Raw genomic sequence first — 19,675 nt, 5'->3', positions numbered from 1 at the left:
CTACCACACCTAGGGCTGCCATGCCTGTGCTGTGTGCTCTCTCCTCAGCAATGACACAGACTTCACCAGATCAGAATCGACAGTCCCCAGACAACGATTTTCCTGAACCCAGAGAAGCTTGGAGAACAGTAAGTTGACATTCTAAGCCCTAAGAAAGTTTAAAATAAACTTTCAAATGAATTTAATGATTATAACTCTCTACAAAGAAGAGTTTTGTGTTCCTTTTTTAGGTTGCTCCTATGAGCAACTCTTCAAGACTCCAGCTTTCTAAGAATGTGCCGGGGGCATGCTGAGGTGTAGCCTGAGCTAAAACCCCAAGAGAGCAGAGAAGAGTTGCAAGCCCCCAGGATGTTGAGCCCTGGGGCCCCAGCCCAGGGTGAGCACAGAGGAGGATGAGGAGGGATGGGAGCAGGTGAGGAAGCCACATGGTATAGACAAGGGGTACCAGGAGGAGGCAGGCAGTGTTGGGGGACAAGGAGAAGGTGGTGTCCCTGTGGAGTTAGGGGCTCCAGGCAAATAGGACAGGCCCACCCAAGGCCAGGAGGGTCCACAGACCATGGGCTGGACCAAGCTACTTCCGGTTCCTCAGAGGCTGGGACTCAGGGCAGCAACACACCCTCAACCCAGGCTCCCATCAGGCAATACGGGAAGGTGAAGTTGGGAGAAAATGTGTCTTCTCTCCCTGGGCAGGAAGAGATGCCAGGCTTTGTATGGTTAGTCCAGGAAACAAGGTTTGTCGATCACTTGGGACCCACAGCCATTTGGGGTTGGCTAGCGGTTTGGGGTCCTCCAACTGGGAACTTCACCGGCAGGTGAAGGAGCTGGGTCTTTATTCTGCAGGTGACAGAGGTAATGACTGAAAGTTCTGCACCAAAACCACTGACATGATCAGAGCTATATTTGAAAAGACTTGTTTATTTGGAGTGGGGAGGGAAAAACAAACCACTTATTTGCTGACAGAGGTGGAAGGATAAAAGATGACTTCAATTCTCCACGTCTGGGGCTGACAAACAGCCACAGGAAGTGTTGGCGCTAGTCCTTAAGAAGGGGTAGAGAACAGGCCCTTCTCCAGAGCTGTCCTCCAAGGCCTTAGGACTTGGTACCTATCAAACCCAATGTTGTAGGAGTCTTCCAGTCCCTCTTGGTGGCACTTGCAGCACATGTTCTGTTTGAATAAATATTTCTCGAATGAACTTAATGAGTGCTACCTAAGTGCCAGGCAATGGCTCAGGTGCCAGGGACACAGAGTGAAGAAGGACTGCCCCGCCTTATGTCATGAACGCAAAACCATCAAAAACTTAATATGAGAGCCCAAACTATAAAACTCCTAGAAGAAAACACTGGGCTAAATCTTCATAACTTTGCATTAGTCAGTGGTTCTTAAACATGACTCCAAAAGCACAAACAACAAAAGAAAAAATAGATAAATCGAACCTCATCAAAATTAAAACCTGTACTTCAAAGGATGCCATCCACAGAACATGAGAAAACATTTCCAAATCATGTATTTAATAAGGGTCCTCCACACCAGGTTGAATTTGGCGAAGATTAGTGATGACTAAAAATCCAGAGGCACTGAAAGAAAAAACTTATAAATCTGACTATATAAAAGTTAAAATTTTCACAGGACAAAAAAGAGCATAAGTTAAAAAATAATAATCAAAAAGGACTTTTGGACACTTTTAGTGAATGTAAATTACAGATAAAGGGCTAAAATCCTTAATAAAGAAAGTTGAACAAGAAAACACAAAAAATACAACAGAAAAATGGCCCAAATATAAGATCAGACAACTGACAAAATGCACTACAAGGGTCCTGAATGTTAGAAGAGGTGTTCCATGCACCTGCAATCAGAGGTGCGGACTCCCACTGCCCGTTCCCCTCAGCAGGCAGGCAAGGGTGCTACCATGAGGAAAGGGGAGGCCCCATGGGGCTGACCACACTCAATTATCACCCTGGCCATTGGTCGGGGAACTGACCCTGCAGATGCACCTCCAACAGGAAAATGTACATGCATGAGGCTATTCATGCAGCATTACTTGCAACTGCAAAGGATTGGAAACTACTCAACTACCAAGCTTGGAATGGCAGACAAACCTGCCTGCACATGGGAGGCCCATGGCAACCAGCATGGAGAAGAGTCCTGGCCTGGCAGGCTGCGATTTCCAGGAGATGACTGCTAGAGGCAAAGGGCAAATGCAGAACAAGCAAGTAGAGCCTCCCCACTTGTATGAGAGAAAGGGAAAATAGGAAGACATGCCCATATCCATTTATTTTTACAAACAGAAACAGAGGAGAGATAAGCCAGAAAATAAGAGGTTGGCTACCTCAGGGATGGGAGGAGGATATGTTCTGTAAATATACTTTCTGCATAGTTTTGACATGTTGATGTTCTACATATGTAAAAAACAAAAGTAAATCAGTAAGCACAGGGAGAGAGAATACTTCACATTGAAACCAAAATGGAACAAATGAACCCAACTGTGTTCAAAGAACATCATAACCACAGTGAAGGAAAAATGAACTGATCGAAATAACTCATGAACACAGGGTCTTACCTGACACTCTCATTCTCAGGTGGAGTCTGCATTTGGGGGTATAAAAACAAATCTTGAACTTTTTAATAGTTTTTGAGGTTATGGGACAGGCAGGGCCATTTTGAAAGCACGTTTAGACATATAGTTAGACATATAATCACAGAACAAACTGGCAGATGCATGGATGTATATGGGAGCTGGTTCTCACCAAAGAAGGGGGGTAATAAGACATGGAATGGGAGAAGGCAAAAAAACACCATGTTGACGTGGACTGGACCTGGAGATATCAGTGGAAACTCACTGTTTCTACAGTGTGTGTATGCCTACATTTACATAGGCAGGTGTATGTATACATACATTTCGTGTCATGTGTGTATGCCAGTGCACTCACATGCACATATTATCTAATTCTGTCTGCTTAAAGGGTCAAGAAGCAGACAAAGTCCCAGAGCGACACACATACCCAGAGCCCAGATTTTGTTCTCTAGCACTAGGGCTTCCTTAGAAGGCACTGGGGCTCCTCAGAAAAAGAACTGACAGCAGGGCTAGGGCAGCACAAATGGCCTGAAGCATCTTGTAATGCCCAAAGGTGGTGCTCAGAGGGTGATGGGGACATGGCCTCAGGATACAGGAGACAGGTGGAAGGACCTGACTGGCTAAATCTGGAAGAAATAATCATGCATAGTAACCATTTAAGACAAAGAAGAATTCCTGAATCCACACCAACAGTGAATGAATGAATGAAGGAAGGAAGGAAGGAGAGCATGAAGAGAAGAAGCATGGCGCCAAGTGCTGGCTGGTGACAGAAAATCAGTCTGCTGCAGCCATCACCATGAAGTCAGGGCCTTGGGAGAAATACCAGTCATCACTACTGCTGGGGGTGAGAAGCCTGCCAGGGGAGTGGAAGCTGCCGTGGGGATTTAAACAACATTTGTTGGGAGGGAGGTGAGTCGTCATGAGGGGCAGAAGGTGTGCGGCTCATGGGCATGGCACCTGAGAGAGACCTGCATCACCTACAAAGTGTTCCCAACAGGAAATCGCAGGACAAATCCAAACTGAGGAAGGTGCTCTCCTGATGGATGCAACCCCTGCCTGCAAAACAAATCCTGGCCCGGAAGGAGGCGTGCTGGGAAGAACAAGATTCAACCCACTGCCCAAAGGAAGGACAGACGGTGCAGTAGGTCAGTCTGGTATTGGCAGGACATTTACTGCAACTGACAACTGTTATATGGCTACACAGGAACACGATGACCCAGAGGAAGCACGTGGAGGGCCCAGAGAGGCAAGACTCCAAAAGAGATGCCATGTGGAGAGAACAATGGAGCGACAGATGAGCCCACACCTGTGGTGCCCCAGGAGAGTCTGAGCAAGGCTCAGTGGTGTCCACAGAGGCACTTCTTCTTGCAACTTTCCTCTAAGTGTAAGAAATCCTTCCAAAGACAAGGCTGAAAGTGAGAAGAGTGAAATCCCCTACATGCATCCACACGGAGCAACTCAGGAGGGTGTGTGGGTGGGTGCAGTGCTGGGAGGACGGGGTCCCGGGAGGAAGGGCCCCGAGAGAGGACACCTCTGGCTTGCAGAGGAAGAAAGGCTGTGGGCACCCAGGTGCCCGAGGGGAGGGAACCCAGGTGTCCGAGGGGAGGGGACCCCAGGTGCCTGAGGGGAGGGAACAGGAGGTAAGGGAATCCAGGGGATTTGGAATTCTGGAATTCTGGAATTCAGGGTAACCACAAACCCACTGCCCAGGGAAGCCGGGTTGAGGTATAAGCAGATCATTAGCGGCCATTCACCCACCCACCTGCAGGACCCTCAGGAGTGGCTATGCCGGCACCACTGTCCAAAGGTGGTTTCCAGGGAGGGGCTGCATCTCCTTACCGTGTGCTGGGCCCTGAGACTCTGGCATCCTGGGCGTCAGCATTGTGGCCCCGGCACTCGCACTCCTGCGCCTGGGACATGGCCCTCCACCTCCTCAGAGCAGGACCCGACGCGTGTCGGCCGGTTGTCAGGGCACCGCTGGCATCAGACAGAAGGGTGCTGGGCTGTTGGTGGAGAAAGAGGTGTTAGGCGAGCACCTCATGACACCCGGGCCGGCCCCAGTCAACAGCCCCATGCACGGCGACAGGGAGAGCCTACACAGGCAGGGATGACAGGACGTGAGCCACTACATGCATGGAGTCCTCTTGCTGCCTGTGGAAAAGCAGCCCCTCAGGGCACCCAGGCAGGGCCAAGAGTGTGCAGGACGTGGGGTCCTGTTGCAGCCCTCCCAGGCCACTGGTCCCCTGGACTCGGCGGCAGCCACTGCACAGGTGACTGGGACAAGCTGCACCAAGCACACCGCACCAGTAGCCTGATGGGTGGTATGCCTTTTACTGCGTGCAAAAGGGTCTCTTCAGAGATACTGCTCTGTTGATGGGATGTGCATAAAGATTAAGTAATCTTAACCCAACCTCAGCTAATACACAGAAATTCTAGATAGACTGTAGATCTAAAAGTTAAACATGTATCAGTAAAGTTTTTAGGAAAAGTGCAGGAGTAGGTAAAGATATCCTAATTAGGCAAAAATTCTAATCAGAAAGAAAAAAACTGATAAACTGGACTGCATTAAAATCCTGATTATCAAGACACATTGAAAGAGTGAAAAGTGAAGTCCAGAATGGGAAATATTTACTATATACATACAAATATAATATAAATGCACATACATATATTGTCTGAGAAAGGACTCATATCCAGAACACAAAAAATTTCTACAATAAATAAGAAAAAGGCAGGTAATAGAAGAATGGACAAAAGACTCATAAACTTCAGAAAAGAGAATAGCCAAATGGTTAATAAACATATGGAGATGTGTTCATTTTCATGCTTACTGCAAGTAAATTGTGATATCAGGACACCCCAAAAGGACTAGAATAGAAGAACAGCAGGGAGGCTCCGGGGCTGCCAGTGACCTGTGCAAAGCTGCTTGGCTGCTCCAACCTTTTCCACTCTGACATGGGAACATTCACACAACTATTCATTTATTTTTATTTTTAATTTTTTTTACAACTATTTATTTAAATGTGTAGGACTACTAAGAATGCCATTTTCAAAAATGAAATTCAAGTATTTCTAACTTACTAATTGTCTTGATAATATGACTTCAACATACTTTAAAAGTATAAACAAGTGTTACTGAAATTTTGAAAACCAAAAGTCTCTAGCCTAACCTGACACCTTGGACCAACCTCTTCCACCTGAGTGCTTCCTCCCTCTCCTAACTGAATCTCATATTCATTCTTTTGTTTTCTTTTTTCAAAGAAGGGAAAATTGTTTTTATTTACTCGACATGATAATATACTTAGAAAAAAGAATTACAGACAAACTAACAGATTTAATTAGTAAATTTAGCAGTGTTGATGAATACAAAGTTAGTGTACATACACTAACTAGATTCTGCTCTACTGGAAAGAAGTAGAAGACACAATCAAGAAAATAACATTCACAGGAACATCTAAAAACCATATTCATTCTTCAGGGTTGGACCAGAAGACACAGTAGTCAGCAGAGATGGCCCCCTCTAATGTATCAGGCTGGTCCCACTTGCCCTTTAGTTGGCTTACAGCACCTACCCCAGGAAGCCTTTTCCATCAGGGGGACAGACATATGCTGCCTGGTGAACCCAAATGCCCAGCATTTTTTTTCTACATATATAATCAGTAATTCACGATATCATCACATAGTTGCATATTCATCATCATGATCATTTCTTAGAACATTTGCATCAATTCAGAAAAAGAAATAAAAAGACAACAGAAAAACAAACAAAACGAAAACAGAAAAAAAAAGATTATACATATCATACCCCTTACTCCTCCCTTTCATTGATCACTGGCATTTCAAACTAAATTTATTTTAACATTTGTTCCCCCTATTATTTATTTTTATTTCATATGTTCTACTTGTCTGTTGACAAGGTAGATAAAAGGAGCATCAGACACAAGGTTTTCACAATCACATAGTCACATTGTAAAAGCTATATCATTACACAATCATCATCGAGAAACATGGCTACTGGAACACAGCTCTACATTTTCAGGCAGTTCCTTCCAGCTTCTCCATTATATCTTGGATAACAAGGTGATATCTACTTAATGCATAAGAATAACCTCCAGGATAACCTCTCGACTCTGTTTGGAATCTCTCAGTCATTGACACTTTGTCTCACCAAATGTCCAGCTCTTGAAAGGTGTTGGTCCAACAAAATTGGCACTTCCGCTTTGAAGTTACGATTAGCATTGGTCCTTTGCATTTTCACATGAATTTCGGAATCAGCTTCTCAATTCTTACAAAATAGCTTTCTGGGATCTTGACTGGAGTTATGGATCTGCAGATCAATTTGAGGCTGATTAACATCTTAATCCCATTGACTATTGCAATCCAAGAGCAAAATAATGATGTTCTTTTTGTTTTGTTTTAGACTTTAAGTACTTTTTTCTGCTTACTTCAGACCATTTATTTAGGTTTACTATCTTTCAGCAGTGCCGTGTGATTTTCAGTGTACAGATCTTGCACATATTTTGTCAAATTTATCCCTAAATATTTCATATTTTTTCATATTTTTGAGCTAATAAAATAATACCTTGAAAATTACAATTTCTAATTATCTGTTGCTCATTTAGAGAAATGAAATTTTTTTATTGTGAAAAATGACATATATACAAAACAGCAATAAATTTCAAAGGACACTGCAACAACTAGTTATAGACAGATTTCAGAGTTTGGTATGGGTTACAGTTTCACAATTTTAGGTTCTTCTTTTGACCTGCTGCAGGACACTGGAGACTAAAAGAAATATCAACATAGTGATTCAGCAGTCATATTCATTAGCTAAATTCTATCTCTGTGATAACTCCTTCTTCTTCTTTGATCTTTCTCCCAATCGTTAGGGGTATTTGAGCTATGACCATTCTAACTTTTTCATGTAGGAAAGGGTTGTAGATAATATGGGATAGGGAAATGGAACTAGTTGATGCTCTGGAGAGGCTGGCCCCTCTGGGTTTTAGGACTCATCTGGCCTAGGAACCCATCTGGAGGTTGTAGTTTTCTGGAAAGTAATCACAGTGCATGGAACCTTTGCATAGTCTCAGATAGAGCCCTAGATGTTCTTTAGGGTTGGGAGGAATGGTGTAGATTGGGGTTTGGTTAACTATGGTGTCATGGTTAGGTTCAGGTGTCAACTTGGCCAAGTGGTGGGACCTGTTTGTCTGGTTGGGCAAGTGCTGGCCTGACTGTTGCAATGAGGACATTTCATAGAATTAAATCATGATCATGTCAGCTACATCCACAGCTGAGTACCTTTGTAACAGTCAAAGGGAAGTGTCTTCTGCAATGAGTAATGCTTAATCTGATCACTGGAAGCCTTTTAAGGAGGATTCAGAAGAGACAGGCTCTTCCTGTTTTGGCTGGCGAGCCTCTCCTGTGGAGTTCGTACAGACCCTCCATCGGAATCGTCGGCTTCACAGCCTGCCCTGCAGATTCTGGGCTCTGCGTTCCCGCAGTCATGTGAGACACTTTTATAAATTTTACATTTGTGAGTGCTCCCTGTTGATTCTGTTTCTCTAGAGAACCCTAACTAATACACATGGTAAATAGCAATATCTAGCTGAAGCTTGTTTAGGAGTAGCCTCCAAAGTAGCCTCTCTATTTGAACTCTCTCAGCCACTGATACCTTATTTTGTTACAATTCTTTTCCCCCTTTTGGTGAGGAAGGCATTGCTGATCTCACGGTGCCAGGGCCAGGCTCATCCCTAGAAGTCACATCCTACGTTGCCAGTTGCTAGGGAGACTTCCACCACTGGATGTCATGTCCCATGTAGGGGTGAGGGTAATGATTTTCATTGTAGAGTTGGGCTTAGAGAGAGAGAGGCTACATTTGAGCAACAAAAGAGGTTTTCTGGAAGTAACTCTTAGGCATAACTATAGGTAGACTTAGCTTCACCAATACAGAAAAAAAGCTTAACAAAAGCAGGCCTCAAGATCAAGGGCTTGGCCTATTGACTTACGAGTCCCTAATGTTCGAGACAGTATGAGGGGTTTCCCCAATGGTAAACCTTAACAGTTTCAACTTTTCTTTCCCATTCCTCAAGGGACTTTGACAATACTTTTTGATTATCTGCACAACATACCCTGGGATGTATCTGTGCATTATATTAAGCTATAGAGAATTATAAACCCTCACTCCCATTCCTGGTACATGTGTTTGGGTCGTTTAAATGATCTATCCAGAGAGATTGAGTTAGATTATGTGCTACAGGAAATTTAGGTTTGGAACAAAACATAAGACGTCTTTGGTTTTATACAGTAGGTGAAGTTCTAAAATATAGACAATATCATCCATTATCCTGTATTCTGATTAACCTTAGTCCTGACCTGACAGGCTTCATTCCTAGCTTCATTCCTATTTCTAAATGATGCCTGGTCTCTTTTTCAGTTTCTTTAACAGTTGTTGTATGTGGCAATGCTGACTTTCAGAACTGAAGAACTCATACTCTGAGTCTTCGGTATCACACAGGTACCCCGAGTTCCAGGGAAATATCAGGTTATACATATATAGTACTGCCTCTCAAAATCTAGAAATAACAACCTCAACTCCAGACTAAATGTGACTGCTGTAAGCACTTACAATATAGGCTCCAATTTTCTTATAAATATTTTTTCGTGTGACCATACAATATTTGCCCTTTTGTTTCTGGCTTATTTTACTTCACATAATATCTCCCAGGTTCATTCACATCGTTGCATGCCTCACAACTTTGATTCTTTCTGGAGCCACACAATATTCCGTCATATGTATACACCACAGTTCATCATTTTACTTCTTAGTCAGTGTATCCGTTAGCCATCTCCATCCAATGGGCATCATATAGTCAACACTCCATGTCTCTCTCACATTACTCTCACTTAGACAATCATCAACACTCTCAATTTTAGACAATTTTCATTATTCTCAAGAGAAAAATATCAAATAAACATACCCTCACCAAACAGAAAATCCAAACCTTTCTTTAACTCTTGTCCCTCCCCCACCCCCAATTAGTTATTACTGCAGTACTGTTGATGTCTTCCTGTTAAACATAGCTCATAGTATGCAACAGTAGTTTTCCCCTAATACCCCTCTATTATTAACTCTTTGTACAAGATTCATACCTTGAAGTAGTTCATGCAAGAATTTATTTATATCTGTAGTGTTAAAGGGTTATGTGGCTTTATACAACCCCTTTCAATCATGTTCACTTTAATATGGCAATATCACTTACAGACCTACTAATGAACTGCCTTCATTAAGCAGGAATGGGTATTGGAGTTTGTCAAGTATTTCTATTGTGTCTATTGAGATATGATTTCTTCTTTTCCAGTTCGACAATATGTTACTAACAATTTTTGCATCTGTATTCATGTGGGAGGTTGGTCTGTACTTTTTCTTCTTGTAATGATTTTGCCTGGTTTTGGTAGCAGGGTACTGGTGCATAATAAAATAAGTTGAGAGGGATTCCCTTCTTTTCAATTTTCTGGGAGAATTTGTCTAGAACTACTATTATGTCTTCCTGTTTGGTAGAATGTACAAGTAAAGACATCTGGGCCTTTAGTTTTCTTTGTAGGAAAAGTTTTTAATAACAAATTGAATTTATTTAATATATAGTGCTAATCAGAGGTTTTATTTCTTCTTGAGTAAATTTTGGTGATTTGTATCTGTTCTAGTTTGCTAGCTGCCGGAATGCAACACACCAGAGACGGACTGGCTTTTAATAAAAGGGGATTTATTTTGTTGGTTCTTCAGAGGAAAGGCAGCTTACTTTCCACTGAGGTTCTTTCTTACGTGGAAGGCACAGGATGGTCTCTGCTGGTCTTCTCTCCAGGCCCCTGTGTTCCAACAACTTTCCCCGGGGTAATTTCTTTCTCCATCTCCAAGGGCCCAGGCTGAGCTGCAAGTGCTGAGATGAGGAATGCCAAGCTGCTAGCTGTGCTACATTGCATTCTCTCATTTAAGCACCAGCCAATTAAGTCAAACGTCACTCATTGCAGCAGACACGCCTCCTAGCCGACTGCAGATGTAATTGGCAACAGATGAGGTTCACGTACCTTGGCTTATGTTCGCAGCAACAAGACTAGGTATGCTCACCTGGCCAAATTGACAACTGAATCTAACTAACACAGTATCTTTCAAGGAATTTGTCTATTTCACAGGTCATTAAAATTATTAGCATATTATTCCTTCCTTTTTCTTTTATTATCAGTAGATTCTGTAATCATGCCAACTCTTTCATTCCTGGTATTAGTAATTTATGTCCTTTCTTTCCTATATTGTTAGTCTAGAAGTTTGTAAATTTTGGTTTCATTGATTTTCTCTATTGTTTTTCTGATTTCAGTTTATTTTCCACTTTGATCTTTATTATATCCTTTCTTCTGCTTCTTTTGGGACTAATTTACTCTCCTTTTTCTAGTTTTTTAAGGTAGAAGTTGAGTTTAGTGACTTTAAATTTTATTTGCCTTCCTAATTTAGGCAGTTAGTGTTATAAATTTCCATCTGAGTAGTACTTTCATAACATCCCCCAAATTTTGATATGTTGTGTTTTCATTTTCATTCAGTTCAAAATGCTTTTTAATTTCCCTTTTGAGGTCTTCCTTGATTCAATGGTTTTATAAGCATATTATTTAGTTTCCAAATAGCTGATGATTTTCCACCTATCTTTGTTTTATATTTAATTTAAATTAATCCCATTTTGGTCAGAGAACATACCTGGTATAACTTGAATCCATTATTAAGTTTATTAAGACATTTTTTATGGTCCAAAATATGGTCTACTCTTTAAAATATTCCTAGACACTGGAAAGAATGTACAATTGTTTGGAGTGTTCTTTCCATCAGTTGATAGTGTTATCCAAGTCTTCTAAAGCCTTGAGAATTTTCCTTCTACCAGTTCTATCAACTACTTAGAAAGGAGAACTAAAGGCTTCAACTAGAGTTGTTGATGTCTATTTCTTCTTGCAATTTTATTGGTTTTTGTTTCGTGTATTTTGTAGCTTTGCTATTAAGTACATAAAACTATTAGAATTATTGCCTTCTTGATGAATTTATCTGTATCATTATGAAAGACTCTTTATCCTTATAGCATTCTTTGTTCTGTAATCTACTTCATTTGATATTATAGCAACTCCAGCTTTCTTTTCATTAGTATTAGCATGGTATGTATTTTTCTCTCCTTTTACTTTTAACCTCTTTTTTTCTTCCTGTAGTTAATGTGGGTTTACAGTAATCAGCATATATATGGGTCTTGCTTTCTTATTCAATCTTATTCAATCTAACAATCTCTGCCTTTTCACTGGGATCTTTAGACAATCTACATTTGCAATTGTAAACATGGCTAAATTTAAATCAACCATATTGCTATCTGTTTTCTATTTCACCCATCTGTTCTTTGTTCCCTTTTGTCTTTTTTTCTTTTGGGTTAAGTACTTTACATAATTCAATTTTATCTCCACTGTTGACTTATTGCCTATAATTTATGGTTAATTTTAGCAGTTCCTTTAAGTTTTTTTTTTTTTTTTTTTATAGGGTTTATACCACACATATTTAAGATAGCTTTTCTTCAAGTGAAATTATATTATTTCAAATACAATATATGAACTTACGATTTTCCCTTTTGGCCTTTGTGCCATTATTATCACATATTTCACTTCCATATATAACACCCTTCTGCAGTACACACTATTATTATATAGATTTTTATGTTTCAAAGAGATTTAAATTATAAGAAAAATATGTTTACCCCTGGAGTTACCATTCCCCAGTGCTCTTCATTCATCTGTGCAGTTCCTCTTACTGGTAATGAATTCTGCCCATTTTTGTATATTTGAAAATGCCCTTGTTTGACCATCATTTTTAAAAGATATTAACAACAGATAGAAACCTCTTTGTTGACAGTCCTTCCTGTATTTTAAAGGTATTAGGCCACTATCACCTTGCCTGTACTGTGTCTGACAAGAAATCTGCTGTTATCCTTATTTTGCTTCTCTGCACATCTTTTTATTTTTCTGGCTGTTTTTAAGTCTTTTCTCCTTATCAACAGTTTTGAGCAATTTGGTTATGATATGCCTTGTAGTCTTCTTAATGTTTTTGGTGCTTGAAGTTCATTAAGGTTGTTTGAGCATACAGCCTTTTTTCAAAGAACTGTCTGTGGGAAGTAAGGGGAAAACTCAGATCTGCTCCTAGCAATCAAGGATAGCTCTATTTTAACACTAGCTGGATATAAACTTAAGGATATAAACCTCAGGGTCTAAATTCTAGTGACAACACATCATTAAAATATCATAAAGTCCAAGGTTCAACAAAAGGTCACAAACATACAAAGAGACAGGAAGTCGTGTCCAAGGCAAAGCAGAAAAGTAATGCATCAGAAACCATCAATGAGGAGACCAGACCTGGGACATGTCAGACAAAGTCCTAAATATGCTCAAAGAGCTAAAGGAAAACATGGACAAAGAACTAAAGGAAATCAGGAAAATGATAGATGAACATAGAAAGATGGAAATCAAGAAAAGGAACCAAACAGAGCTGAAGGCTACTTGAAGATAAAACAATTGAAATCGTTATAGTCTGAGAAGCAAAAGGAAAAAAGAATGAAGAAAAATGAATAGAGCCCAAGGAACCTGTGGGACACCATCAAGTATTCCACAATACATTATGTGGGAGTCCTAGAAGGAGAAGAAAGAGAGAAAGGCACAGAGAGAGTATTAAAAGAAATAATGGCTGACAACTTCCCAAATTTAATAAAAGACATGGATATGCACATCCAAGATGCTCAGTGAACTCCAAATACAATAAACGCAAACAGACCCACACAACAGAATACTATAATCAAAATGTCAAATGCCAAAGATAAAGATAGAATTCTGAAAGCCACAAGAGAGAAGCAGCATGCCACACACAAGTGAACCTCAATAAGATTAAATGCTGACTTCTCATCAGAAACCATGGAGGTAAGAAGGCAGTGGGAAGACATTTTTAAAGTGCTGAAAGCAAAAAACTGCCAGCCAAGAATTCTATATCTGACAAGCCTGTCTTTTAAAAATGAGGGAGAGAAATTAAGACATTCCCTGATAAACAAAAGCTGGGGGAGTTCATCACCACTAAACTGGCCTTAAAAGAGATGCTAAAGAAGGTTCTACACAGGTTGAAAGGAAAGAACAATAGACAATTGATCAAAGCTGCATAAAGAAATAAAAATCTCCAGTAAGGGTAATGCCTGATGTAAATATAAATGCCAATGCTATTTTATTTTTGGTTTGTAACTCCACTTTTTAATTCCTAAAAATCTAAAAGGCAAATGCATAAAATATCATTATAAATTTATCATTATAAATCAGTGGTTTTGGACTAATAATATATAAACATGTAATTTGTGAGAGGAACTATATAAAGGTGGGGGAAAAGAGGAGTATAAGAATATAGTTCAGGTGTACCATTAAAATTAAGTTGGGCTCAAAGCAAATTAGATTATTTTAGATTTAGGATGTTAAATTTAAGCCCCATATTAACTACAAAGAGCATACTGGGGAATACGCAAGCTCACAGGGACAGAGAGAGTACAGGTTACTAGTGACAGGGGCCAGGGGGAATGGGAAGTTAACGCAAAATGGGTGTAGGATTGCTGTTTGGCAACAGAAGATGGTGAGAGTACTGCAATGTAATATATATGATTAGTATGACTGAATGGTATGCTCAGGAGGGCTTGAGATGGGAAATTTTATATTGTATATATGTTCCCACAAAAAAAAAAGAGTGAGCAACAAAAGAGACAACAAATATTAAACGCAATATATGATCCCAGACGGGATCCAACAAGGGATGAGAAACAAGGGATGAGACTGTAAGCTTTATATCAATGCTTCACTTAAGGTAGACACAGAAGTGAATATCCTTGTTCCTAGGAAATGTACATGGCAGTATTAAGTGTTTAAGGAGCATGATGTATACAATCGACACTCGAGAGTTCAGAAAATGGATTGAAAAGTAAACAGATGGACAGACCGATGAACGCATAGATAGCCCAATGGATAGACAGAGAGAATGACATGGCAATTAGGTAAACGTTAAAACTGGTAGATCTGGGTATCGGAGGTGGGGGGTGGGGCAGGCACCAGGAATTGAACCCAGGTCTCCAGTACGGCAGGTGAGAATTCTGCCACTGAGCCACCATCACACCTCCCACAATGTATATTATTTTTGTAATTGTCTTGTAAGTTTAAAAGTATTTAAAAAAAAAGTTTAAAATTAAAAAAAAAGGTTGTTTGAACTGGGCTTATAATTTTTATCAAATTTGGAAGCTTTTTGGCCAACACTTCTACAAATAGTTTTCCTGCCTTTTCTCATCTGGGAACTCCAGTTACACACACCTCCAGTTACACACATATTAGACTCTAGAAGTCCTATACCTCAATGTTCTTTGTGTTTTATTTTAGATTCAAGACCTTTTTCCTCTCCTTGCTTCAGTCAGAACAGCTTTTATTGCTTTGTCCTCAAGATCGTTTTTTTTCTGTAATGCCTAATCTAACATTAATCCCATCCAGTCTATTTTGCATAGATATTTTAGTAACTTTAAAAGTTTAATTTGGATCTTTTTTGTATTTTTCATGTCTCTATTTAAAGTGTTCACTCTTTCCTTTAGCTCCTTAAACACATGGAATATAGTTTATATAATAATTATGTTAATGATTTTGCTAATTCTAACATCTGTGTCAGTTTTGCACTGATTTGGATTTATTTCTCAATTCATTATTTTCCTATTCATTGCATGCCAGGTAATTTTTCACATTATTAGTTTTACCCTTTTGGAGACTGTATATTTCTGTACCCCTACAAACCTTTATAAACATTCTTGAGCTTTGCTTTGGAATGCAGTTGAGTTCATATGGAAAGAGTATGAGCCTTTAAGTTCTTACTTTTATGATTCATTAGTGGGGAGAGAGCATCATTTATTCTACAGCTAATGACTCTTCACTGTAAGATCCCTGGGTGTTCCACCTAATGCCTGTAAATTATGAGGGTTTCAGTCTGCTGATGGCCAAAGGCACTCTCCATGGCATTGTGAGAGCTCTCAATATTGTTTCCTCCAATCCTTCCGGGTGAGACTTCCCCTGGTCACAGGGGTTTTCTCACATCCATCAGTACTCTGCTGAAAACTTAAGAGTGGAATTCTGCACATCTCTGGAGTTCTGTCTGCAGCTCTCTGGTCTCCAGTATATATCCCTCAAACTCTACAACTTTTGCTCTTCCTAGATTCTAAATTCCATTCACTGAACCCAGGAAGTCTCCCAAGCTTTGCCTGAGCTTCCCCTCCTTGCAACACAACCCAGAAATGCTCTCAATGCAATAAGCCTAGGAAACTGTCAAGCTGATTTCATTTAATTATTACTTCACAGAAATCACCATCTTAGTTGCCCTATGCTCAAATATATATTTAAGCAGACAGAAAATTTATTAGGCACACGTGAGAGGATGTGCAGGCACCCTCTCAAAGATGGAGGGGAGGTGAGAGGCAATGGGCAATTTGGGGCCATTTGCTTTTTCTTTCTTTTTTTTAACGGGAAAAAATTACATTTTGGAAGAACACACTACATAAGGTGACAGAATTCCAAAATCAAATTACATGAAAATATATATCACAATTTCTTTGTAGAATAGGTGAGAAAATCTACAGTATTGAAGAATAGAGACAAAGAATTAGGAGGGGCCAAGGTAAAGGGTATGTGTAGGCAGTGTTTTTAATAGCAAACCCAGGAGTTAAGTAGAAAGCCCATGACTGTGCATACTTTACTTATCTAACCTCAACACTAGGCAACCAGAGGGAAAAAATGAAACCAAATCAGAATTTTGTATTGTTTGGGATAAATTTCAATAAACTGAATTCAGAACCACTGCTTTTAATTCTCAGGGGGTAATAATTGGTTCAAGAGCTCTCAACAATCAAAAACGTTATTGCTACATCTTATGCAAGAGATGGGTGCAATTAGAATACAAAAAGGACAAAGCATCTTCAAGACCTAGTAATAGAAGGTAGCGTCTTAAACCTTACACGCAAAGCACAAGCAATGAAAGAAAAACATACATAGATGGGAACTCCTCAAAATCAAATGCTTCTGTGCCGCAAAGGACTTTGTAAAAAAGATAGCCAACACAATGGGTGAGAATATTTGCAAACCACATATCGGATGAAGATTTGAGAACTTGTATACATGAAGAAATCATACAATCCAACAACAAAAGAACAAACAATCCAGTTATAAAATCGGCTTAAGATATGAATAGATAAGTTTCTGAAGAGCAAATACAAATGGCTAAAAAGCACATGAAGAGATGCTCATCTTCATTAGCTATAAGGGGAATATAAATCAAGACTTCAATAAGATATCATCTCACACCTATAAGAATGGCTGCTATCAAGCAAACAGGAAATTACAAATATTGGAGACGATGTGGAGAAATTGGAACACTTATTCACTGCTGGTGGGAATGTATAATGGTACAGCCAATGTGGAAGATAGTTTGGAGGTTCCTTAGAAAACTAAACATCGAGTTGCCCTACAATCTGGCAATATCACTATTCTTTATGTACCCAGAAGAGCTAAAAGTAGTGACACAAACAGACATTTGCACACCAATGTTCATAGTGGCATTATTCACAATTGCCAAAAGATGGAAACAATCCAAATGCTCATAAACAGATGAGTGAATAAACAAAACGTGATACACACACACACACACACACACACACACATATATACTGTGCCGGTTTGAAAGTATCATCTACCCCAGGAAAGCCATGTTTTAATCCCTATTTAATCTTGTGAGGGCAGCATTTCTTTTAATCTTGAAATCTCAATAATGTAGGTTGGAATCTTATGATTAGATTATCTTCACAGAGATGTGACACACCCAACTGTGGGTACAACCTCTGATTAGATGGAGATGTGACTCCACCCAATCTAGGTGGGTCTTGATTAGTTTACTGGAATCCTTTAAAAGAGGAAACATTTTGGAAAGAGACAGGAGAGGACAGAAGCCTCAGAGCCGACAGAAACTTCACAGCAGAGCAGACACAGATGTGGACATGAGGAGAACCTAGACAGGGATGTTTGGAGATATTTGGAGCCCAGCAGATATCGCTATGTGATGTCAAGCAAGCCAGAACCTGGAGAGAGCCAAGAGAAACCAAAAGATGAAAGTCAGCCCTGGAGAAGTAAAGTGAGGAACACCCATCAGCCTTTCTTGAGTGACGGTAACTTCTTATTGGTGCCTTAATTTGGATACTTTCACTTTGTTAGAATTGTAAACTTATAACTTATTAAATTTTTAAAAAAGTTGTTCCATTTCTGGTATAACACATTCTAGCAGCTTGCAAATTAACATGCATACAATGGACTATTATGCAGCAGTAAGATGAAATGAGGTTCTGAAGCATACAATGACATGACTGAACCTTGAGGACAGAATGCTGAGTGAAATAAGCCAGACACAAAAGATAGATTTTGTATGATTTTACTATTATGACCATGGTAAAGGTAAACTCAAGAGTCTTATGATATAGAATGTAGGGGACCTAGAGGGATACAGAAGCTAGAGATGGAAAAAGATTACCCAATAAGGTTAAACTTGAATGTAAGAGAATGAACAGAAGTGAAGGCAGTTCACTAGTGGGTCTATAAGTAATATTGCCATATTGATGAGAACATGATTGAAAGGCGTTGTACAAAGCCATCAGCCCACAGATAAATATTACAATTACAAATAAGTTTTTGCATGAACTACTTCAAAGGTATGAATCTTGTAGAAAGAGTCAATAATAAAGGGATATGAGGGAAAACTGCTTTGCATGCTATGGGACATCAACAGTATCACAGTAATGGGGCGGTGGGGGACAAGAGCTAAGGGGAAGATTGGATTTTCTATTTGGTAACGTTATGTTTATCTGTTATTTTTCTCTTCGGAGCAATCAAAATAGTCTGAAATTGAGAGTGCTGATGACTGTACAACTGAGGATAATGCGAGGCATGGAGTATTGACACCAGACATTCTACATGAAGCCCAATGGATGGAGGTGGCTGAAGGATATACTAAGAAGAATGATGAACTGTGGTGTACACATATGATGGAATATGGTGTGGCTACAGAAAGGAACAAACTCATGAGGCATGCAATGTAATGAATGAACCTGGGGGATATGTAAAATAAGCCAGAAATATTGTATGATCTCTTTTAGAAAATACTTATAAAAAAACTGGGGCCTAGATTGTAAGCTCTTATAGTAGTCACATTTAGTTGGAGCTGCAAATGTTATTTCTAGATTTTTAGTTCCTGTGCTATATATGATAGAACCTGCTGTTTCCCTGGAACTTTGGTTATGTGTGACACCTAAGACTCAGAGGGGTTGTTTTGCAGCTCTGAAAGTCAGCACTGCCACATACAACAACTGTTAAAGAAACTGAAAGGGAGATCAGCCTTCAATTTGAGAGAAGAACAAAGCCGATCAGGTCCGGATTAAGGTAAATCAGAATTTAGGGTAATGCACAATATTTTAGAACTTCACCCACTACAATAAGAGCAAAGGACAAGAGGTTTATTTTGTCCAAAACCTAAATTTCTGTAGCACATAATCTAACTCAACCTGTCTGGATAGATCGTTTAAACAACCCAAACACATGATACCCAGAACAGGAATGAGGGCTTGTAATTCTGTATATCTTAAAGTAATGCCCGGATACATCCCAGACTACGATGGGCATATAATTAAAGAGCTCATTAGTGGGTCTGTAAGTGATATTGCCATATTAAAGTGAACATGATATCCCTGGAACTTGAAGTACCTGTGTGATACCTAAGACTCAGAGCATGATTTCTTCAGTTCTGAAAGTTAGCATTGCCACCCACATACAACAAATCAAAAAAGAAACCAGGTTTCATTTAGAAATAAGAATGAAGCCTATCAGGTCAGGACTAAGGTTAATCAGAATATAGGATAATGGATGACATTGTCTATATTTTAGAACCTCACTTACTATATAAGACCAAAGAAGTCTTATGTTTTGTCCTAAACCTAAATTTT

At 39.7% G+C, this 19,675-nt stretch overlaps 1 protein-coding gene across 3 annotated transcripts in view; it reads right to left on the bottom strand.

Annotated features, from left to right (window-relative positions):
* ARHGAP39 (Rho GTPase activating protein 39) overlaps positions 1-19,675 on the bottom strand; it is a 234,914-nt gene that overhangs the window by 99,884 nt on the left and 115,355 nt on the right. For 2 of the 3 annotated variants that reach the window (XM_077166465.1, XM_077166466.1), the window contains exon 2: positions 4,413-4,576. In XM_077166465.1, coding sequence (XP_077022580.1) covers positions 4,413-4,492 — 80 coding nt within the window. In that variant the 5' untranslated portion in view covers positions 4,493-4,576. Of the gene's footprint in view, positions 1-4,412; positions 4,577-6,741; positions 6,960-19,675 lie in introns of those variants that run through there. The other variant, XM_077166464.1, reaches the window with a different exon arrangement.

The sequence above is a fragment of the Tamandua tetradactyla genome, chromosome 6 (genome assembly GCF_023851605.1).
Source record: "Tamandua tetradactyla isolate mTamTet1 chromosome 6, mTamTet1.pri, whole genome shotgun sequence".
Taxonomy (NCBI): Eukaryota; Metazoa; Chordata; class Mammalia; order Pilosa; family Myrmecophagidae; genus Tamandua; species Tamandua tetradactyla.
Note: the sequence above shows the minus strand (reverse complement) of the source record. Positions and strands in the feature narration are given on the sequence as shown.